The 23,952-nt window shown below is 46.2% G+C and overlaps 1 protein-coding gene across 1 annotated transcript in view; it reads right to left on the reverse strand.

Annotated features, from left to right (window-relative positions):
• Positions 1 to 539: 539 nt before the first annotated feature.
• Positions 540 to 23,952, reverse strand: part of LOC131559324 (mucin-5AC-like) — a 46,009-nt gene continuing 22,596 nt past the window's right edge. The window contains exons 30-48 of the mRNA XM_058807653.1: positions 12,940 to 23,262; positions 12,554 to 12,777; positions 11,541 to 11,715; positions 11,106 to 11,356; positions 9,637 to 9,820; positions 9,079 to 9,277; positions 8,026 to 8,204; positions 7,725 to 7,794; positions 7,343 to 7,440; positions 6,958 to 6,989; positions 6,053 to 6,230; positions 5,279 to 5,383; positions 5,016 to 5,050; positions 4,527 to 4,649; positions 4,317 to 4,415; positions 3,534 to 3,662; positions 2,836 to 2,893; positions 2,126 to 2,231; positions 540 to 1,611 (exon numbers count right to left, since the gene is read on the reverse strand). Of these exons, the coding sequence (XP_058663636.1) occupies positions 1,380 to 1,611; positions 2,126 to 2,231; positions 2,836 to 2,893; positions 3,534 to 3,662; positions 4,317 to 4,415; positions 4,527 to 4,649; positions 5,016 to 5,050; positions 5,279 to 5,383; positions 6,053 to 6,230; positions 6,958 to 6,989; positions 7,343 to 7,440; positions 7,725 to 7,794; positions 8,026 to 8,204; positions 9,079 to 9,277; positions 9,637 to 9,820; positions 11,106 to 11,356; positions 11,541 to 11,715; positions 12,554 to 12,777; positions 12,940 to 23,262 (12,800 nt within the window). The 3' untranslated portion in view covers positions 540 to 1,379. The remainder of the gene's footprint in view (positions 1,612 to 2,125; positions 2,232 to 2,835; positions 2,894 to 3,533; positions 3,663 to 4,316; positions 4,416 to 4,526; positions 4,650 to 5,015; positions 5,051 to 5,278; positions 5,384 to 6,052; positions 6,231 to 6,957; positions 6,990 to 7,342; positions 7,441 to 7,724; positions 7,795 to 8,025; positions 8,205 to 9,078; positions 9,278 to 9,636; positions 9,821 to 11,105; positions 11,357 to 11,540; positions 11,716 to 12,553; positions 12,778 to 12,939; positions 23,263 to 23,952) is intronic.

Genomic DNA, 23,952 nt, shown 5'->3' on the forward strand with positions numbered 1-23,952 from the left:
TTGGGACCCATTTCAATGACATTAACACCCAACCTGCACCCAGCAAATTGTCTGTAGAGACATGAGCTTTCCTCTCAGTAGCAGCCGCATAGATTTACAACAGTGCAATTTTAGAGATGAATTTATGTTGCAGTGGGCCCTAAAACATGAGACAGACTGGTTTGAAATACTTTGGCTAGCCTATGCCAGTCAGGTAAAGAACTTTCAGGGCTACAAAACATGTGCACACTCAGAGAGGTGCTTGCTTTCTGAGAGTTCATTAAGTAATAGCGGCTAAGGTGATGTGCTAGGAACACTTCCAAGTGTTTGGTTTTGAGTGTTTTTCATTTAAAGCCGTTTCAAAGCTCTATAGGGTGTTAGGACTTTTGACCTGGAACTATGTTTTATGGACCCAGCAATTCTCACACAAGGGATTCACTGAAAAGTCAAAGCAGACGTGCTGTAAAATGCTCAAAATTTATTAATCATAATTGCTTTTTAGTGTCTTAAGGAACAAAAATAAAATAATATTCAAAAACAAAAGAAAATATACCATACCCCGACAACATGACTGAGAGTAAGAAATGGGATAACATTAATTCTGAAAGAAATTACCCAAAAAATCAGTTTTCAAAAAAAAAAAAGTAATAAATAGTAGTGGTCCAACTTTTTAAAGCTTCCTAGGAAACAATTTACAATTATTAATATTATTAATGTTATTAATATTATACTTTTGTTTAAAAAAATCCTTCATATGCCTCTGTTGGCAAATATATATATATATTTCTTCTGTAAACAGTTAACCACATAACAAAACAAAATAAAAAATCCATATTTTCATACAGCTACTATGCTGATGGTGTTATGTAAACAAAAAGTAGTGTGCAGCAGCTTCTCACAATAGGATTTTTCCTTTTCCTCACAAGAACATGTAGGGAAATATGTCCATTATAAATTATTCAAAATATTGAAGTTTATAGTTTTGAAAAGATATTGCTTTCTGCCCTCTAAGTTTTCCTCAACAAAAAAAAGAAACTTATAGAAGCAGAGGGGTACAGTTTTCCTTGGGTTTGGTTTGTTTCCTGGATTTGTCTTTTGATTTTTCTCGGTGAACTGGAATGAAAATGTTATTAGAAGTCCAGCACTTCTCAGAAGACAAATGAACAGAAAATGTCAAGATGAACTTACACCACTCAAGGTGTAAAAGAACAGACGTAAAAACCAATGGGAGATATATTGATAATGAAAGCTGAAATTCTGTAGACAGACAGACTGAGGGTTTATGCAGAAAATATCATCTGTTCATCCAAAATTTTAGCTGCTCTTGACACTTTTGTATTTTTTGAAGTTTCTTTATTTAGTCTTATGCTCAGCCCTTGTTTGAGGACTTCTCTCTAGTTCTAATTTTTGACATTTGCTTGCTCCTGGGAGGTCTTTATCTGCTGTGTCTCCTGTTGGGTGTTGCCTTGGGTAACGCACTCAGCATCCACACAGCTGCATTTCTCCACGTAGGTGTAGGAGTGATCAAGGGAGGTTCCATCACTGCACATCAGAGTCACCTTTCTCTTGCTGGTCTTGATTTCCTGACAACACGAGCATTTGTGCACCATGGTGTTTGTCGTTTGAGAATATCTGATAGAAAAACCAATGAGAAAGATTCAGAATTTGTGTGAGGTATAAAGCTGCCCCTCCCAAACATTACAAAACATAACCAGAAATTGTGTGCTTGCATGTGGGACTGTTGCTCAATATTAGCATTCTTACAGTATTGTGGTGAAATACAGGTAAATTGCTCCTCATTGCAAAAATTTATGACTAAGTCTTCATTATGGCACGGAAAAAGTAAAGAATTATTCCAGATCATATAGTGAGCCAGTCCAGTGAGATAACAATGAATGACAAATAACCTCAGTTTCAAATGGGCAAAATCAAAATTTCAATCTATTCACTATGATGCTGAACAGGCTGTTGAACACTGAATCTCAAGATAATCAAGCTAGCACAATATCATGTTAATTAGCACCATGGAAACAGTTGATGGCTGGGTGGATGTTGGACACATCAGAAAAACACTTGTGATTTGCTTGATGTAACTGGTGTAAAGAGTAGAAGACAAGAGGCCACCATTATCTTTTATGCCACTTACCGTGAGTAAGCATCACAGCTGCCTTCACAGTACGTTATCTCAACAGGTGCAGCAGACATACAGCCATTATAGTTGATGACAGTAGTCGTATTGTACTTCATACAAACTGAGGTCATCACAAAGCAAAGGAAAACAGGTTAAAATACATGTGCATATAAATAGATAGCTGTGTATGATATGACAGTTTGTAACTGAAAACTAAGGAGGATGGAACAGAAATAAAAAACTAAGTCACAATGCATTTTTCTTTTAATTGCTGAGGGCCAAATGAAGACTTGGTGTTTGTGTTATCAGTGGATGAAACTTTCCCTTTTTCTTAGACAACTTGATTCAGAATGGAGAAATTAAGAGCAGTACTGTGGTAACTGCTTGATGCACACCCATCTCTCAGAACTGGCTTCACTTTCCTCCTTAAAGAGAGTGTATCTATGGAAGCTGGAGAGTAGTCATTGTCCTCACCCTCCCACAAAAAAGCCAGCATTTAACAGTAGGGGATAGAAAAGTTCATTATCTGTTTCACTGGGACTTAAAATGCGTAATGGAAATGTCATGTTTCTTTTCCACCTGTTTCCTTTCTCATCCCAGTGAAGTAGTGAGCCCAAATCTGGTCAGTTCACCTCATCTGTCTATGCACCCATTGTGCAAAATGAGCTAATATAGCTAACCAGGCACATATAATCAATACTTTTAACAAAATTATTATTACTTACGTTTCGGTACTCTTCGGCACACTAAACAGCAGCCATCATCAGATAGCCTGATATCATCCTTAAGTGGGAAAACATAAAAAGATAACTCAGGTTTCATATCTGCATGCTAAAGCAGACTTTCATTGCTTCCTGATTTTCTCTGGCACCAGAGAATGTGTATATTTTTGTATTTCCATGGAATCTAATTTCAAGCAAGGCTAAATATTAAGGGCACATAATTCTTATCAATATTAAAGTAGTGATTTGAAAGTTGAAATGGAGGAAAACCCTCAGTTTAGTAGTATAATTTCAGCAAGCAATAAAGATCCTAGAACATGTAAGTCAAAATATTGTGACCAAAGTCAGTAAAGGTGAAGGATTAAAACAGACAGGGTAACACAATGAATGAAATAAGTGCCTTGCCAGAGGCTGATTTTTGCTTCTAGGTCACTTGACATTTTAGGAATCCAAAATATTATGCTGTATATTTTTCTCTCATGTCTGATCCTCAGTGAGGATTTTTGTATCACTCATTTTAGTTTTGAGTTGCTTTTCTGAGATAAAATTTGACTGGGACTAGGTTCAGAGAGGATAAAAGGAGAGCTACTTCCTGCATGATGCTTCTGCTAGTTATTTTCATTGGACACTATGATCCTTCTGTCACTGGTGTTAGGCACTGCAACCTTTCCAGAAATGAGAACTGGAAGGACAGTACTTACTGGATCACAGTCATCATGGTTAAAGGCAGGACAGCTTGCCTCCTTGATGACTTGAATGAACTGGTCAGTATGTTTTTCACATGTGTAAACAGTACAGTTATCACCAGGTGGATTCCAATGTTCTCCTTCCTGAAAGTAGTCAAAATTAAAACAAATTAGGATCATCTTATATAAAAATGAAACAAAAGCCCTCCAGTATCTTATTGTTGCTGTGTATAGTAGTTTGATTATTCCAAACAACTTCCTTGAATTTCAGCTGATAATTATTTGCCATATTATCATACTGCTATTAAGTGTTTTTCATTGACCAAGTGAAGAGGTTCTATTTTTATATGGATATAGAGGTGCTTTTTGTGTGAATAGGGTAAGTACATGGACTCGTTTGGAAAGAATGATTTGCATTTCAATGGTTTTGTCATTAGAATTTATGGATGTGTCAAAATGCCTCCACAGATAAAATTGTCCTTTGAGCAAAAGGATGCTACAGTTTCAGAACTGGAGGCAAACCATAGCCCTTGGCCTTCACCTATGTATTTTCCTATGTTGATTTCTGAAAGCCATTGTTCAGTATCATAGCACAGTTGCTTCCAGAAGTCTTAGAACTGGCATTTTGTGGTGTAAGGTATTGTTTAGGCTGTGTGGAGATTGTCCAGCCCCTGCCTGAGTAAGCATTTGTCTAATTTGAGAAAAGATGGAGGAAATAAATGTGACAACAACAAGGAGAGGAAAGAATGCAAAGACTAGCAAAGTTCCCCAAAAGTGAGGTAAACCAGAGGTAATTACATGGAGCACGTGTGTAACGTTGTCTCCCACAGTCACTACACAAGCCGCTGCCTTGCACGTGCCACAGCACTGTCCGGGTTCCACAGTGTATTTATAGCCCTGTTTCGAAAGAAATAGAGAGACAATGGCATTAAGTCAGGTCACTGACCTGAACTGGTGGTTATTAGAGCTGAGAGGGGTAGGAATTTCTGGCAGCAGACCAGCACTCACCAGTGGGCAGTACGTGTCACAGATAACAGGCTGGCATGTGACCGCGAGGTGGTGAGGCCTTGAGGGAGAGGATGCAGAGCAGGTGCATTCTTCACAGGGGCCTGATGGAACTGCAGCTCCAGGCTAGGTGAAGTTGGAAAACGCCATTATTAGTCAGTTAAAACAAATTGCTCCGTGTATACAAGTCACAGAAAATACAAAGATGAACTATGTACAGGCTAAACTATCCATAACTACAATTTTGGTTGTTTCATTTAAGCAGAGTTTCTGGTTTGGTAATATCGATTTTGGAATCAAATTCTGCTAATGTAGAAAGGAGAGCATAATAAGATTTTGCTTGTCCAGAGGGTGTTAACCTCAGCAAAATAATGAATAATGTTTCATCTCAGACCTTCCTACAAAATATAGACCATGATAGGTGTCTCAAAAACACTGCACTGTGAACTATGTGAGGCTTTATTTTTATAGTGAGTAACTCTATGTACTTACTGCATAATAGGTTTCGTTGACTACACAGCCCTGTCCTGTAAAGAAGGAAGAAAGAGGTGTAAGTTTTAGGAAACAGAAATGTATGAAAAAACTTCTGTTTCATAGCTTTGTAGACCCTTTTTGTAAGCTGTGGCAGTGGCCTTAAAACACACATTCACGACAAGGCCCAATATGATACTACAGATAACTTGCATCTCTAAGATTTTTGTAACCTAGAAAAATACAGAGGTAAATACCACATGAGGAGGGTGCACAATACTTACTGCATTCGAAGATAGGACAGCAGTTTCCAGGTGGCATTATTGTGATTATTTCCTGTCCCTCTAAGCACTGGGGTGTGATGTCAGCGCAGAGGCTTGTGTTGCAGTCTGTTTTATGTAAGAGAATATGGAAAATAATAAGCTCAGAATTTTTCAATTAAAGCAATTTTGTTTTACATGAATTTCTGAAGTCTTCCTATGGGGTAGATATGGTGTTTACACAAGATAGTTTAATGACTAATTCATTCTATGTGCCAAGGTGTTTTCAATGTGATCGGGCTTTCCCATAATCTTTGTGAAACAAAACACTGAGAAAAGCAGAGTAATAATTGCTAGAAAGAGATAATTTCAAAGAGAAATTTGTACCAGTGGGGAAACCTGATGACTCTCTGCTCTGATAACTGGTTCTGGAACTTTTCTGAGCAATTTTTAAATAATCACTACTATTTTTTAAAGTTAATCTTCCTAATACTGGCCTTTGAAATGAAACCACAAATGTTTTGAATGGTTTTTGAATATTATTTCAGGTAGTGGCAGTATTAAAGGCTTTCAATGTAAAATTATAGGAGATTTTCAGTTACTTTTCTAAGTCTAACTATATAAAATCTTTTAATCTTTAAATTTGTTATCATTAGGCATTTACTGTATGCTCTGCAAGAAGGCTCTAAAAAGCATTATGACATCAATGCAAAGTATTAAAAATGCAAAATTATTGCTGTAGTTTCCTAAAATTAATATAACCTATTCCCCATGATAAAGAATTAAGACAGTACTCACAACACTCAGTCCTAGTACAGCATGGATCATCTGGTATTGGTATCTCAACAGGCATATAACCTGGTTCTTCACAAAATATTTGCTGTGTCAGAGAACATTCGTGCTTTTTACACTTCACCTTAAGAGTATTTTTGTCACAGACACATTCCTGGCAATCTTTTGTCCATTTTTCTCCTGGCTAAATAAAAAAGAAAAACACAGACAAAGGAAAGAAAAAAATTAAATACAAAATTAAACCAAAATAATTTTATTTGCTTCTAGTTAACATATTCACGCATATAGTGATAACTGATTATATCAGCTTTTTCATATTCTAGATTTCATAGGAGACCCTCAAACTGCTTATTCCAGGAAGACATTGGAGGCTGCTAAAGATTCTGAGTTCACAAAGCTATTACTTCTTATTTGTTAATAGTGTTAGTATGAGAGTTACAGGAGTTCTAAAGGAGAAGTGATTAAGGCTCACATCCATTTTTTAATAAGAGATGATCATAAGGCATACTCATTTTCACATTAGGTTGCTGATTTCTGTGCAGCTGAGGAACAAAGAATGCAAGATATGAACATGATAAGCAACAGGTAAACTTTGTTCTCCATCTCTCCCTTCATTTCTAGTAATTTTAGCAAGCCAAATTTGTGGAAATAAAATAAGCATATATGCCTAACTTCCACTACTACCATTTCTCTCTCTCTTTTATTTTTAAGGTTTTTTTCCTGTATGTGAGGTTAATGAAAGAATATTTTATCACATATTGTTAAATTTCTTAGGGGTGCTCTAGTACTCATTATTTTTAAGACTGAAACTGCACAAACATTTGTGACAAAGCTTTGGTTTAGTGGAATACTAAATATCATCTTGTTTCACTTGTTTGTGCTCATTAAGCCACACTCATTGTGATACTCACCTGTCTGGACATTCCATTTGGTTCTCTGCAGACTAGAGAGAAAAAGAAAAAAAAGAGACAAACGAATGGGTATTTACACCACTGAAAACTGACAAAGGAATACATATGTGCAGTTTCAAATAAAAAAACTGTGAAGATAAAGCTAACAAGAAAATGAACATGCAGACTAATTTTTCTGAACTGTAGAGTTCTACCATCTCAGTGAGTCTTACGTAAGGATGGATGATGGGAACAAAGGGTAATATTGACTATTATTCAATTTGTAACTGGGGACACTTAGGGAACCTGATGTGCAATGATCTGACCATGTAGAAGATGACTATAGAGCTCAGGCCTCCTGACTAACAATCTCTGTCTCTATTTATTCCTCAAATTAGCTACTTACAGCATTCGGAGACACAGATGCTGCTCTCTGCATGCAGGAGTGTCATTCCTTCAGGACAGAAACAGCCTTCAGTTACTCCATAGCCAGGATGCTCATAGCTGGAATGGGAAGAATATATGTGCTTGAGTACAACACTTTTGTGGTGAGGCAGAGGGCAGAGCAGCGTATCATGTCAGATACAAGAGAGACAAAAAATGTACACTTTCTGAAGGGCAACAGGAAGCACCTATTCCTAGAGCTGATTGGTATTTATAAATCGTGAATAAGTTTGTGAAATTCACAACACATTTCATTGTGAAATAACTCAAATTTATGAGGAAAGTAGATAGATAAGAAAAATATAAGCAGGTGCTTCAGGGTGGGGTGTTTTGTTTTTCCCTACCTTTGGTCACAGCTAACTGGATTAATGGGCCCACACGGCTTGTATTCCATGCTTGACGGACAGCTGAATGCTGTATGGAAAAAGACAAAAAAAAAAAAAAATTAAAAATTAACAGTAGATGCATTTTTTTCAGAAAAAAAAATTACTACAGCTTTGCCTTCTTAATCTGCAGCTTCTGTGAGAAAGGACCCCACTGGGTTTTTGTAGACAATAACCAAGTGTCAGATATAAGAGGTGTTTAGTGCATAAAGCAGTAATTTCTACCATTTATCATGCACATTTTGAATCCTGCAATACTTACAACATGTATTGTTGGTCATTCTTCTCCAGTCAATGCAGACACCTCTAGCAGCACACTCTGTAGCATATATCTCCAAACTGGAACACTGCATGGATTCATCGTCTATGCGACATCCATCAAAAACACAGCCTTTGAAAAATGGTTCTGGTGGTATCACGGTATGACATTCTGCAAAAACCCTGCAGACAGGAAAGAAAGCAACCCCCTTCTATATTAATGAGCCATTATACAAAGTCTGTTCCTGTCAGACAACACTTTCCAGTTAATACCATGTGACTCTGCTTCAGAAAGGAAAGTATTATGAGAAACAAGATCCTAGTAATGGCCAGTAAGCTGGGAGATAGATTCAGGAAGATTAAGAAATCTGTAGTGCTTTTTTTTCCTAGATGTTAATGGTCATAGTATTTCTGTATGTGTACGCAACTTTTTAGTGGTGTAGGTGTAAAAGGCAACTGCACTACATTGAGAAAAAAGGAATGAAAAAAGTAGCAATAGAAAATTCACACATAAAAGAGCTCCAAACTTACTAGATACTACAGAAAGCATGTGTAAGAGGGCTTTTATAAGTAACCTTGTCAGCCTACACAGGTATATGACATACTTCAGACAACAAGCCTTTGCACTTTTGGAACACCATATTTTAGGTAAAACGTACAAAGAAAGAAGGACATTTCTCAGCTGTTTGCATCAGCTTTCTTCACCTTTTTGGCAAGTGGCTTCTCTATGATTTGTACTGAAGACCCACTTCAAATTTAGAGTTCAGTCTTTGCTTAATACTTAATGAACAAACTCTGGAAATATTGCATCCAGGGAGAATTGATTTTAGTGCTCACTGCATCCCTGATTTTCTGACTTTACCTCTCCTTGCTCAGTTATCTTTGGCATGCAAATCATTAAGGCAGACCAGTTTCTTTTGCAAAGGCCTTTTACTATATATATTCTGTCACTGAGCTGACATTTTCAGTTATTATCACATGCTAAAGCTATAGCTGTTATTCTTCTTGTAAGATACTGAGACAGTTGTGTCTAGAAAAAATGAATTTGTTTTCTTACTCGCTTAAGATAAGTTTGCAGAGCGGAGGTGTTTGACATTGAGGCTTTGGTGGAGGTGTGGTTATAGTTGGTGGTACTGGCACTCCATGGCATGACTTGTTGTTGTCAACAATCCAGTGATGAGCCATTTGGGGACAGGAGGAAATGATCTTACCACTTGGTAAGCGGCATTCATCTTCTTTATTGTTTGTACATGTTCCTGGAACAGACAAGGTGGGTAAGTCTCCTAAGCCACATCAGAGATGACAGTACATTCCTGGGCTGATATGTTTAGGTGTGATGTGCTCATAAATGCATATTTTCCTTTGCTTCCTAGGGAACACTCTCTAGGTTGAACTTTAGGTTGTGGAAAAAACAAACAGATGTAAAACCCCAGCCCCAAAGAAATATTGAGCTTTTGACATCCTACAGAAGTTGAAGAGCAAAACTGTACTCATTTCCATTTACTGCTGTTTAAAAATCTCTGTCAATTGTAAGACTGCATAGCCAGAGTGGGTGAGCATAACCAAGGTAGGGGTGGGGAAAGAGGACTCCCTCCAATCTGTGCAGCCTTCTTACCACATTGTCCTTCGGTGTTGTTGCCAAATTTGCTGTATGGGAGCTTGACAGAGAAAATGAGACCACTAAAGGTGATGACTGCACCAATTTCTTCTATTTCAACAATCATATTGATGCCAAGAGTGGAGAAAGAAATGCCATCTTTTTTGAAGCCTGGTCCAACAATCTTTTTGTTGAAGTACATCTGTATACAGGGTTTAAAAAAACCACCAAAACACCACATCAGAATAAGCAATTCTCCTTCCTGATTGTTTTAAATATATATTTTCTAATCTTCACAATTATGGATAAGTCCATATTGTTGTTCATCACATCCAGTGCACATTGGCATCCTAATGACAGCATATATTTGCATTGATATCTTGGCTTGTATTGCTATATTGCTAAAATGGGATAATAATCCAAGTGGCCTCTACATACCGTGTTTGTGATAATTGTATGCTAATACACAGTATTCTATGCATATAAATCCAAGTATTTTCATTGTATCCCTCATGATTATGTGCCTTGGAAACATTTTTCATATGAAAATGTGTGGTAGTTTTGTTTAGCTACAGAAACATCCCTGTCATTATTATGTGATAACTTTGCCAGATAGTCACACCATCTCTATATTACATAGTGATTGATATAGGAAGAGCTGTCTGAATTCAAAATGAAGTCAGATGCCCTTAGTGCCAGTTTTATGTAGTGGTGATCATATTTATTTGTTAAAATTTTCAATTTGCAGCCAGTATCTTATATGAGTTAATGAAGGTAAATTATTTGCCTAATAGTTTTTCGTCAGAAGTTATTCTGCAGCTCTCTTCTCACTGAACCAGGCTAAAGCACGACTTAAAATTGTCAGTCACTGTTTTCTTTCACAGGGAACCAATGTGTGTTTCTGACTGAGAATTTGGCATGGCACTGTAAGGAGAGAATGCCTATTCAGACAAAATTTTCTCCCTTTCTATAGATTCTCTAATCAACAAATAGATTCTCCAGTGTAAGAGTGGGACTATCTTTTCATTTTCACTGGTTTGCCAACACGACTTTGGATCATGAAGGTCAGGTGACAGTCTAAGTTACCCCTTGTCTTCAGCTATACCTCTCTTCACTGTAGGAAATTGAAGGGGGAATCATGTCAGGGCTGTTTGGTGCCAAAGTTCCATATGGAGAGAAAGCAGTTATCCAGCAGATAAGGGATACATATCCATCTTCCTCTGGGAGAAGATTCCTGCTTGCAATTTGTGTTTGTGTTTCCTCAAAGTGTGCTTTTTTACATAACAGTATGGCACAATGTACCAGTTTTCATGAAATGTGAATTTTGTTCTTAGCATCCAGTGCAATCCTTTTGTTCCCCCCTAGTGATATCCTCTGCCCTGATCACCTCCATGATGTGATATTCTAACAGACTGTATCTCAAAATAGCATCAGTAAGGCTTATAGACATTAGTTCTTTTTTGCAAAAATAGAAAAAAAGTATTTACCACATTGGTCATCACACCATTCATGAGTTGACGAGTCAGCACCACTTCTGCAGATTTGTAGAAAATAATAATAGATTTAGGGCAGGAGAGTCCATCTTTTGCATCGCAGTAATAATTGTCAATGTAAACACGGAAGTTGTCATATCTAGGGACAATCTGTTTCACCAGGACATAAGTGCAGTTTTCAAGGAAGGTATAATAGATTCCATCAAAAGTAATGTAATGAGGATCACCCCATCCACTACACACACCTGTACAGAGAAAATATTTGGAAGATTAAGATGAGAATTTAGCAGAAGAAAATCTAAAACCTGAAGATGCTGCAATTTATAGCGCAGCCCTAAGAAATGAAAATGCCCATATAATCTGCGTAAAGCTCGGCTGTTTCTTCTTTATTTTTTTTTTAATGTTATTCCTGTATCTAGTGATGCTTACATTGACACTCATATCGGTAACAGCATCCATTTTCATCAGGTACCAGCATTGGTGGATATTTGTTTGCACAGGTAATTTCCTTTACCGGTGGGCAGTATGTTGGTACTACATCTATGTTGTTGTCTCCATTACAGATGACTTCTGTACAGTTGGATAATTTGAAACTTTCTCCAGGCTGCAAAATGAAGAAAAAGCTTTTTTCAAAAAACTCTGTAAACAGGTATGACCTTCACTCCTCCTTTTAGATTTATGCTATGTTTTCAGTACTGGTAGTGTTGGAAAGGAAATCAATGTGGGTTACTTCTCTTCAATTTTGGTATTAATGACTTTTAATGGCAACTATAGGTATTCAAAATTCTGACTGTGTTATGAGGAATAAACCACACTTACATTTCTGAAACTAAAAAAAAAAGACTAAAATGAAAATTTTCACTGAGAGAAAAAGTTGTCAATATTGTACAGGATTAATTTTTTTAATGTTAAAAGGAGGTGGAAACCTTAACTACACCAGTTACTTCTGCATGAGGAACTCTACTGGAGTATTAGGTTACAGGAACTGCTCCCCTCTGTTCTGTGTATAGCGTAATTCATGGTCAACAAAGAACATAATTAAAAAGTTTAGAGGAGCATAGATAAAAAACCAGGAGAATGGAAACACATACAAGCCTTCACTGAATCTTAAATATTTCCTTTAGTGAAAAAATAAGATATATAAGAAAACTCCTTATATTATATCAGTGAGAAGATACCTTACAGATGCAATGCACCAAAGAGTTTCACTAAAAATCAAGTAACAAAAAAAGAATATTGTCACATTTTTTAGAAGTATAAAAAACTAAAAGTAAGAAAAAGGAAAAATTAAAATATTATGTCCTATATATTGCCCATCATTAGCAAAATAATTAAGACAATCACCACATGTAAGGTTTAAACACTACAAACTCTACCAATTAGACACCACCCAAAAAATGATGTTATTTCAAAAGTCGAAAACTAACACAAAAATAACGTACTTGTAAAGGAGGGTAAATATTGGAAACACAACCATGAAAAGGAGGACGTGTAGAAGTGGGAGGCAGAGGAACTGCTGTTGTTATTGTAGACCACTCAGAGGAACTTGTGGCTGGCAAAGTAGTGACAGGACAATGTACAGCGTGTCGTTCAATATTACATGTTGGGCTACAGATGGCATAAAATCGACATCCGTCACTATCAATTCTATTGTAAATCAAGTCACCTGTAGAAAAAGAAAAAAAAATATTAGAAGCATAAAAAACAAACAAAAAAAGAAAGGCACAAAAACAAGGGATAATGAAAAAAAAAGGAACATGAGCAAAAAAAAACAAAGTGGAAACAAATGGAAAATTAATAAAAAGGTAACAAAATAATGCACACGAACCAGGTGAAAAAATAGCATCACCAATCTTGCAGAAACACGGCGTAGTTGAAATAGGAGTTGTTGTGAAGAAGGATTCACTTAGGGTAGCAATGGTGGATGTGCTGGTGGTAGGTGAGAGAGTGGAGAAAGGGCAGTTGTAGTTGGGGGTGCAGCAGAGCACACGGATCTTGTAGTTGAGGCACATCTTGAACTTGCCCGTCTGGTCCTCGTTCTTGCACACCAGTCCAAAGTGGACGTCGCACTGCACGACCTGCCCCACCTGCTGGATAGCAACGTCGGGGTAGTCCTCCGCCCGGCACTCGATCTCCTTTGGCTGCCGGCAGACCTGCTTGCCGGCGGCGCGGATGTGCTGGTAGGTTTCGAAGTCTCCCTGGCTGGGCCCCGAGGAGGGGAAGTCGACGTCGAACCATTCGCTCCAGGTGCACACTTCGGGTTCACAGGGGGTGGTGGAGGAAGTTGTCGTAGACGTCGTCGGCGTGGGGATGGTGGTGCTGGTGGAAGTGATGATTTCCGTGGAGGTGGGACTCGTGGTGGTGGAGATGTATGGCGTGGAGGTGGAGGTGGTGACTGTGGTGGTGGAGGACGGGATCGATGTGGTCGTGGTGCTGGTGGTGGGGCTGGTTGTTATCACGGGGACTGTGGGCAGTGAGCAGTTGTAGTTGGGGGTGCAGCAGAGCACACGGATCTTGTAGTTGAGGCACATCTTGAACTTGCCCGTCTGGTCCTCGTTCTTGCACACCAGTCCAAAGTGGACGTCGCACTGCACGACCTGCCCCACCTGCTGGATAGCAACGTCGGGGTAGTCCTCCGCCCGGCACTCGATCTCCTTTGGCTGCCGGCAGACCTGCTTGCCGGCGGCGCGGATGTGCTGGTAGGTTTCGAAGTCTCCCTGGCTGGGCCCCGAGGAGGGGAAGTCGACGTCGAACCATTCGCTCCAGGTGCACACTTCGGGTTCACAGGGGGTGGTGGAGGAAGTTGTCGTAGACGTCGTCGGCGTGGGGATGGTGGTGCTGGTGGAAGTGATGATTTCCGTGGAGGTGGGACTCGTGGTGGTGGAGATGTATGGCGTGGAGGTGGAGGTGGTGACTGTGGTGGTGGAGGACGGGATCGATGTGGTCGTGGTGCTGGTGGTGGGGCTGGTTGTTATCACGGGGACTGTGGGCAGTGAGCAGTTGTAGTTGGGGGTGCAGCAGAGCACACGGATCTTGTAGTTGAGGCACATCTTGAACTTGCCCGTCTGGTCCTCGTTCTTGCACACCAGTCCAAAGTGGACGTCGCACTGCACGACCTGCCCCACCTGCTGGATAGCAACGTCGGGGTAGTCCTCCGCCTGGCACTCGATCTCCTTTGGCTGCCGGCAGACCTGCTTGCCGGCGGCGCGGATGTGCTGGTAGGTTTCAAAGTCTCCCTGGCTGGGCCCCGAGGAGGGGAAGTCGACGTCGAACCATTCGCTCCAGGTGCACACTTCGGGTTCACAGGGGGTGGTGGAGGAAGTTGTCGTAGACGTCGTCGGCGTGGGGATGGTGGTGCTGGTGGAAGTGATGATTTCCGTGGAGGTGGGACTCGTGGTGGTGGAGATGTATGGCGTGGAGGTGGAGGTGGTGACTGTGGTGGTGGAGGACGGGATCGATGTGGTCGTGGTGCTGGTGGTGGGGCTGGTTGTTATCACGGGGACTGTGGGCAGTGAGCAGTTGTAGTTGGGGGTGCAGCAGAGCACACGGATCTTGTAGTTGAGGCACATCTTGAACTTGCCCGTCTGGTCCTCGTTCTTGCACACCAGTCCAAAGTGGACGTCGCACTGCACGACCTGCCCCACCTGCTGGATAGCAACGTCGGGGTAGTCCTCCGCCCGGCACTCGATCTCCTTTGGCTGCCGGCAGACCTGCTTGCCGGCGGCGCGGATGTGCTGGTAGGTTTCGAAGTCTCCCTGGCTGGGCCCCGAGGAGGGGAAGTCGACGTCGAACCATTCGCTCCAGGTGCACACTTCGGGTTCACAGGGGGTGGTGGAGGAAGTTGTCGTAGACGTCGTCGGCGTGGGGATGGTGGTGCTGGTGGAAGTGATGATTTCCGTGGAGGTGGGACTCGTGGTGGTGGAGATGTATGGCGTGGAGGTGGAGGTGGTGACTGTGGTGGTGGAGGACGGGATCGATGTGGTCGTGGTGCTGGTGGTGGGGCTGGTTGTTATCACGGGGACTGTGGGCAGTGAGCAGTTGTAGTTGGGGGTGCAGCAGAGCACACGGATCTTGTAGTTGAGGCACATCTTGAACTTGCCCGTCTGGTCCTCGTTCTTGCACACCAGTCCAAAGTGGACGTCGCACTGCACGACCTGCCCCACCTGCTGGATAGCAACGTCGGGGTAGTCCTCCGCCCGGCACTCGATCTCCTTTGGCTGCCGGCAGACCTGCTTGCCGGCGGCGCGGATGTGCTGGTAGGTTTCGAAGTCTCCCTGGCTGGGCCCCGAGGAGGGGAAGTCGACGTCGAACCATTCGCTCCAGGTGCACACTTCGGGTTCACAGGGGGTGGTGGAGGAAGTTGTCGTAGACGTCGTCGGCGTGGGGATGGTGGTGCTGGTGGAAGTGATGATTTCCGTGGAGGTGGGACTCGTGGTGGTGGAGATGTATGGCGTGGAGGTGGAGGTGGTGACTGTGGTGGTGGAGGACGGGATCGATGTGGTCGTGGTGCTGGTGGTGGGGCTGGTTGTTATCACGGGGACTGTGGGCAGTGAGCAGTTGTAGTTGGGGGTGCAGCAGAGCACACGGATCTTGTAGTTGAGGCACATCTTGAACTTGCCCGTCTGGTCCTCGTTCTTGCACACCAGTCCAAAGTGGACGTCGCACTGCACGACCTGCCCCACCTGCTGGATAGCAACGTCGGGGTAGTCCTCCGCCCGGCACTCGATCTCCTTTGGCTGCCGGCAGACCTGCTTGCCGGCGGCGCGGATGTGCTGGTAGGTTTCGAAGTCTCCCTGGCTGGGCCCCGAGGAGGGGAAGTCGACGTCGAACCATTCGCTCCAGGTGCACACTTCGGGTTCACAGGGGGTGGTGGAGGAAGTTGTCGTAGACGTCGTCGGCGTGGGGATGGTGGTGCTGGTGGAAGTGATGATTTCCGTGGAGGTGGGACTCGTGGTGGTGGAGATGTATGGCGTGGAGGTGGAGGTGGTGACTGTGGTGGTGGAGGACGGGATCGATGTGGTCGTGGTGCTGGTGGTGGGGCTGGTTGTTATCACGGGGACTGTGGGCAGTGAGCAGTTGTAGTTGGGGGTGCAGCAGAGCACACGGATCTTGTAGTTGAGGCACATCTTGAACTTGCCCGTCTGGTCCTCGTTCTTGCACACCAGTCCAAAGTGGACGTCGCACTGCACGACCTGCCCCACCTGCTGGATAGCAACGTCGGGGTAGTCCTCCGCCCGGCACTCGATCTCCTTTGGCTGCCGGCAGACCTGCTTGCCGGCGGCGCGGATGTGCTGGTAGGTTTCGAAGTCTCCCTGGCTGGGCCCCGAGGAGGGGAAGTCGACGTCGAACCATTCGCTCCAGGTGCACACTTCGGGTTCACAGGGGGTGGTGGAGGAAGTTGTCGTAGACGTCGTCGGCGTGGGGATGGTGGTGCTGGTGGAAGTGATGATTTCCGTGGAGGTGGGACTCGTGGTGGTGGAGATGTATGGCGTGGAGGTGGAGGTGGTGACTGTGGTGGTGGAGGACGGGATCGATGTGGTCGTGGTGCTGGTGGTGGGGCTGGTTGTTATCACGGGGACTGTGGGCAGTGAGCAGTTGTAGTTGGGGGTGCAGCAGAGCACACGGATCTTGTAGTTGAGGCACATCTTGAACTTGCCCGTCTGGTCCTCGTTCTTGCACACCAGTCCAAAGTGGACGTCGCACTGCACGACCTGCCCCACCTGCTGGATAGCAACGTCGGGGTAGTCCTCCGCCCGGCACTCGATCTCCTTTGGCTGCCGGCAGACCTGCTTGCCGGCGGCGCGGATGTGCTGGTAGGTTTCGAAGTCTCCCTGGCTGGGCCCCGAGGAGGGGAAGTCGACGTCGAACCATTCGCTCCAGGTGCACACTTCGGGTTCACAGGGGGTGGTGGAGGAAGTTGTCGTAGACGTCGTCGGCGTGGGGATGGTGGTGCTGGTGGAAGTGATGATTTCCGTGGAGGTGGGACTCGTGGTGGTGGAGATGTATGGCGTGGAGGTGGAGGTGGTGACTGTGGTGGTGGAGGACGGGATCGATGTGGTCGTGGTGCTGGTGGTGGGGCTGGTTGTTATCACGGGGACTGTGGGCAGTGAGCAGTTGTAGTTGGGGGTGCAGCAGAGCACACGGATCTTGTAGTTGAGGCACATCTTGAACTTGCCCGTCTGGTCCTCGTTCTTGCACACCAGTCCAAAGTGGACGTCGCACTGCACGACCTGCCCCACCTGCTGGATAGCAACGTCGGGGTAGTCCTCCGCCCGGCACTCGATCTCCTTTGGCTGCCGGCAGACCTGCTTGCCGGCGGCGCGGATGTGCTGGTAGGTTTCGAAGTCTCCCTGGCTGGGCCCCGAGGAGGGGAAGTCGACGTCGAACCATTCGCTCCAGGTGCACACTTCGGGTTCACAGGGGGTGGTGGAGGAAGTTGTCGTAGACGTCGTCGGCGTGGGGATGGTGGTGCTGGTGGAAGTGATGATTTCCGTGGAGGTGGGACTCGTGGTGGTGGAGATGTATGGCGTGGAGGTGGAGGTGGTGACTGTGGTGGTGGAGGACGGGATCGATGTGGTCGTGGTGCTGGTGGTGGGGCTGGTTGTTATCACGGGGACTGTGGGCAGTGAGCAGTTGTAGTTGGGGGTGCAGCAGAGCACACGGATCTTGTAGTTGAGGCACATCTTGAACTTGCCCGTCTGGTCCTCGTTCTTGCACACCAGTCCAAAGTGGACGTCGCACTGCACGACCTGCCCCACCTGCTGGATAGCAACGTCGGGGTAGTCCTCCGCCCGGCACTCGATCTCCTTTGGCTGCCGGCAGACCTGCTTGCCGGCGGCGCGGATGTGCTGGTAGGTTTCGAAGTCTCCCTGGCTGGGCCCCGAGGAGGGGAAGTCGACGTCGAACCATTCGCTCCAGGTGCACACTTCGGGTTCACAGGGGGTGGTGGAGGAAGTTGTCGTAGACGTCGTCGGCGTGGGGATGGTGGTGCTGGTGGAAGTGATGATTTCCGTGGAGGTGGGACTCGTGGTGGTGGAGATGTATGGCGTGGAGGTGGAGGTGGTGACTGTGGTGGTGGAGGACGGGATCGATGTGGTCGTGGTGCTGGTGGTGGGGCTGGTTGTTATCACGGGGACTGTGGGCAGTGAGCAGTTGTAGTTGGGGGTGCAGCAGAGCACACGGATCTTGTAGTTGAGGCACATCTTGAACTTGCCCGTCTGGTCCTCGTTCTTGCACACCAGTCCAAAGTGGACGTCGCACTGCACGACCTGCCCCACCTGCTGGATAGCAACGTCGGGGTAGTCCTCCGCCCGGCACTCGATCTCCTTTGGCTGCCGGCAGACCTGCTTGCCGGCGGCGCGGATGTGCTGGTAGGTTTCGAAGTCTCCCTGGCTGGGCCCCGAGGAGGGGAAGTCGACGTCGAACCATTCGCTCCAGGTGCACACTTCGGGTTCACAGGGGGTGGTGGAGGAAGTTGTCGTAGACGTCGTCGGCGTGGGGATGGTGGTGCTGGTGGAAGTGATGATTTCCGTGGAGGTGGGACTCGTGGTGGTGGAGATGTATGGCGTGGAGGTGGAGGTGGTGACTGTGGTGGTGGAGGACGGGATCGATGTGGTCGTGGTGCTGGTGGTGGGGCTGGTTGTTATCACGGGGACTGTGGGCAGTGAGCAGTTGTAGTTGGGGGTGCAGCAGAGCACACGGATCTTGTAGTTGAGGCACATCTTGAACTTGCCCGTCTGGTCCTCGTTCTTGCACACCAGTCCAAAGTGGACGTCGCACTGCACGACCTGCCCCACCTGCTGGATAGCAACGTCGGGGTAGTCCTCCGCCCGGCACTCGATCTCCTTTGGCTGCCGGCAGACCTGCTTGCCGGCGGCGCGGATGTGCTGGTAGGTTTCGAAGTCTCCCTGGCTGGGCCCCGAGGAGGGGAAGTCGACGTCGAACCATTCGCTCCAGGTGCACACTTCGGGTTCACAGGGGGTGGTGGAGGAAGTTGTCGTAGACGTCGTCGGCGTGGGGATGGTGGTGCTGGTGGAAGTGATGATTTCCGTGGAGGTGGGACTCGTGGTGGTGGAGATGTATGGCGTGGAGGTGGAGGTGGTGACTGTGGTGGTGGAGGACGGGATCGATGTGGTCGTGGTGCTGGTGGTGGGGCTGGTTGTTATCACGGGGACTGTGGGCAGTGAGCAGTTGTAGTTGGGGGTGCAGCAGAGCACACGGATCTTGTAGTTGAGGCACATCTTGAACTTGCCCGTCTGGTCCTCGTTCTTGCACACCAGTCCAAAGTGGACGTCGCACTGCACGACCTGCCCCACCTGCTGGATAGCAACGTCGGGGTAGTCCTCCGCCCGGCACTCGATCTCCTTTGGCTGCCGGCAGACCTGCCTGCCGGCGGCGCGGATGTGCTGGTAGGTTTCGAAGTCTCCCTGGCTGGGCCCCGAGGAGGGGAAGTCGACGTCGAACCATTCGCTCCAGGTGCACACTTCGGGTTCACAGGGGGTGGTGGAGGAAGTTGTCGTAGACGTCGTCGGCGTGGGGATGGTGGTGCTGGTGGAAGTGATGATTTCCGTGGAGGTGGGACTCGTGGTGGTGGAGATGTATGGCGTGGAGGTGGAGGTGGTGACTGTGGTGGTGGAGGACGGGATCGATGTGGTCGTGGTGCTGGTGGTGGGGCTGGTTGTTATCACGGGGACTGTGGGCAGTGAGCAGTTGTAGTTGGGGGTGCAGCAGAGCACACGGATCTTGTAGTTGAGGCACATCTTGAACTTGCCCGTCTGGTCCTCGTTCTTGCACACCAGTCCAAAGTGGACGTCGCACTGCACGACCTGCCCCACCTGCTGGATAGCAACGTCGGGGTAGTCCTCCGCCCGGCACTCGATCTCCTTTGGCTGCCGGCAGACCTGCTTGCCGGCGGCGCGGATGTGCTGGTAGGTTTCGAAGTCTCCCTGGCTGGGCCCCGAGGAGGGGAAGTCGACGTCGAACCATTCGCTCCAGGTGCACACTTCGGGTTCACAGGGGGTGGTGGAGGAAGTTGTCGTAGACGTCGTCGGCGTGGGGATGGTGGTGCTGGTGGAAGTGATGATTTCCGTGGAGGTGGGACTCGTGGTGGTGGAGATGTATGGCGTGGAGGTGGAGGTGGTGACTGTGGTGGTGGAGGACGGGATCGATGTGGTCGTGGTGCTGGTGGTGGGGCTGGTTGTTATCACGGGGACTGTGGGCAGTGAGCAGTTGTAGTTGGGGGTGCAGCAGAGCACACGGATCTTGTAGTTGAGGCACATCTTGAACTTGCCCGTCTGGTCCTCGTTCTTGCACACCAGTCCAAAGTGGACGTCGCACTGCACGACCTGCCCCACCTGCTGGATAGCAACGTCGGGGTAGTCCTCCGCCCGGCACTCGATCTCCTTTGGCTGCCGGCAGACCTGCTTGCCGGCGGCGCGGATGTGCTGGTAGGTTTCGAAGTCTCCCTGGCTGGGCCCCGAGGAGGGGAAGTCGACGTCGAACCATTCGCTCCAGGTGCACACTTCGGGTTCACAGGGGGTGGTGGAGGAAGTTGTCGTAGACGTCGTCGGCGTGGGGATGGTGGTGCTGGTGGAAGTGATGATTTCCGTGGAGGTGGGACTCGTGGTGGTGGAGATGTATGGCGTGGAGGTGGAGGTGGTGACTGTGGTGGTGGAGGACGGGATCGATGTGGTCGTGGTGCTGGTGGTGGGGCTGGTTGTTATCACGGGGACTGTGGGCAGTGAGCAGTTGTAGTTGGGGGTGCAGCAGAGCACACGGATCTTGTAGTTGAGGCACATCTTGAACTTGCCCGTCTGGTCCTCGTTCTTGCACACCAGTCCAAAGTGGACGTCGCACTGCACGACCTGCCCCACCTGCTGGATAGCAACGTCGGGGTAGTCCTCCGCCCGGCACTCGATCTCCTTTGGCTGCCGGCAGACCTGCTTGCCGGCGGCGCGGATGTGCTGGTAGGTTTCGAAGTCTCCCTGGCTGGGCCCCGAGGAGGGGAAGTCGACGTCGAACCATTCGCTCCAGGTGCACACTTCGGGTTCACAGGGGGTGGTGGAGGAAGTTGTCGTAGACGTCGTCGGCGTGGGGATGGTGGTGCTGGTGGAAGTGATGATTTCCGTGGAGGTGGGACTCGTGGTGGTGGAGATGTATGGCGTGGAGGTGGAGGTGGTGACTGTGGTGGTGGAGGACGGGATCGATGTGGTCGTGGTGCTGGTGGTGGGGCTGGTTGTTATCACGGGGACTGTGGGCAGTGAGCAGTTGTAGTTGGGGGTGCAGCAGAGCACACGGATCTTGTAGTTGAGGCACATCTTGAACTTGCCCGTCTGGTCCTCGTTCTTGCACACCAGTCCAAAGTGGACGTCGCACTGCACGACCTGCCCCACCTGCTGGATAGCAACGTCGGGGTAGTCCTCCGCCCGGCACTCGATCTCCTTTGGCTGCCGGCAGACCTGCTTGCCGGCGGCGCGGATGTGCTGGTAGGTTTCGAAGTCTCCCTGGCTGGGCCCCGAGGAGGGGAAGTCGACGTCGAACCATTCGCTCCAGGTGCACACTTCGGGTTCACAGGGGGTGGTGGAGGAAGTTGTCGTAGACGTCGTCGGCGTGGGGATGGTGGTGCTGGTGGAAGTGATGATTTCCGTGGAGGTGGGACTCGTGGTGGTGGAGATGTATGGCGTGGAGGTGGAGGTGGTGACTGTGGTGGTGGAGGACGGGATCGATGTGGTCGTGGTGCTGGTGGTGGGGCTGGTTGTTATCACGGGGACTGTGGGCAGTGAGCAGTTGTAGTTGGGGGTGCAGCAGAGCACACGGATCTTGTAGTTGAGGCACATCTTGAACTTGCCCGTCTGGTCCTCGTTCTTGCACACCAGTCCAAAGTGGACGTCGCACTGCACGACCTGCCCCACCTGCTGGATAGCAACGTCGGGGTAGTCCTCCGCCCGGCACTCGATCTCCTTTGGCTGCCGGCAGACCTGCTTGCCGGCGGCGCGGATGTGCTGGTAGGTTTCGAAGTCTCCCTGGCTGGGCCCCGAGGAGGGGAAGTCGACGTCGAACCATTCGCTCCAGGTGCACACTTCGGGTTCACAGGGGTTGGTCGGTGAATATGGTGTAGTTTTTGTGGTTGTGCTGCTTAGCACTGGTGTTGTAGTTGTTGGTTTTTGTGTTTGCCTTGTAGGTTTTGATGTTATTCTGGTGTGTATGTAATCTGTTTTGGGTTCAACTGGGTATTCCGTTGTTGTCTTATGTTTTGTTTGCAAACTTAGAGTCGTTGATTCTGGTGTGGAGATTGTACTTGATGGAATAGTAGTTGGTTGTGTTGTTTTTGTTATAATTTCTGGGGTTGTTTCACATGGCACTGGTATATTCACGCAGCATTTAAATCTTAATTCATAATTATAGCAGATTGGTGGAAGTTGATCTTTATTGTAACATTTCAACCCTTCTTCTGTGTTACATGTTATCTTTTGCTCTAGTAGAGGATATGGTGTATTCGGGAACCGTACTGCTCTACATTCCACATCCTTTCTATTGTTGCAGACTTTGTATCCATTATTTTCAATGTTCTCAATCGTGTCAAAATCTCCATCTTCGTAACCTGACCCTGGATAGCTTACATCATACCATCTTGACCAGTAACACTTTTCTTTGAAACAAAGAGGAGTTGTTGGAGGAGATGTGGTGACAGGTGTTGTGGTTCTAGTTGTTTCTTCAGTAGGTGAAGGTATCAATATACTTTCAGTAGTAACTGAATACGTTGCTTCAGTAGATGTTTCTGTCAGAATTGGAGTTGTGACTGGGGTTGATGCGCTGGAAGGCGTTGTGGAAGAGCATGGTACAAAAACACAGCAGAGGATTCTGATTTGGTAGTTGTTGCACATTGTTGAAATTTGATCCTTGTTGTAACATATAAGCCCTCGTGTTGTACTGCATTCCACTTTTTGGCCAAGGTCTTTCAGTGGTATATCAGGGAACTTTTCTGCTCTGCATTCAATAGCCTTTGGGGCTTCACAAACTTCATAACCTTTTGCTCGTAAATCATTGAAAGTTTCAAAATCTCCTCCATCATAGCCAGGGGTTTGTAGACTCCCATCGTACCATTCGGACCACTTACAGACTTCATGAACACATACTGATGTAGTTGGTGACACTGTGAAGGAGAAAAGGCAAAGGAAGACACCATGAAATTAAGAGTTACTTCCTGTAGATGCTATTTTTTTTTGTTGTTAAATGTAAAATTTTGTAAATTTTTGTTTTGTTTTAAATGGGCTGACAGTTTTCCTAATGTCATTTGTCTTACATTATGCTCCTGTTGTGCATCAGTTTAGTTTAGTAAATTGTATAACAGAAAATCCATCACCCAGCAATTTAATGTACTGACATGCTTGGAACTGTCACTTCCCAAGAGAATACTAATTATGTTTTACAAGGCGCTAAAATAAGGCTCAGGTAGAATTTATATGCTCTGGAAAAAACCCAAGTCTCAATTGCTTTGCATTTGGTTCAGTGTATTTGCTTTCGTTCTATCTTGTTTCAGTATATACTAGTCTCTCTGGAATGTATTAAAATCCATGGAAAGAGTAACTTTTATAGTATGCATCAAAATTCATTGCTACTTTTTTCTTCCAAATCTTGGCTCCTCACTCAGGGCAGAGCAGTCTTTGTTCCTGTATTTCAAACCTTCCTACACTTTGTATTTTAGCTCTGATCTGAAGAAACCATTTATTGGTTGGAGAGGTTTTGCGAGTCAACTCTCATTATGAAACAGATGGAAAATAGATACTGAATTCTAGCATGCTGGTATTTTCTGTAATTTCAAAACTTATATATTTTATACTGA

This window comes from Ammospiza caudacuta, chromosome 6, assembly GCF_027887145.1.
Source record: "Ammospiza caudacuta isolate bAmmCau1 chromosome 6, bAmmCau1.pri, whole genome shotgun sequence".
Classification (NCBI taxonomy): Eukaryota; Metazoa; Chordata; class Aves; order Passeriformes; family Passerellidae; genus Ammospiza; species Ammospiza caudacuta.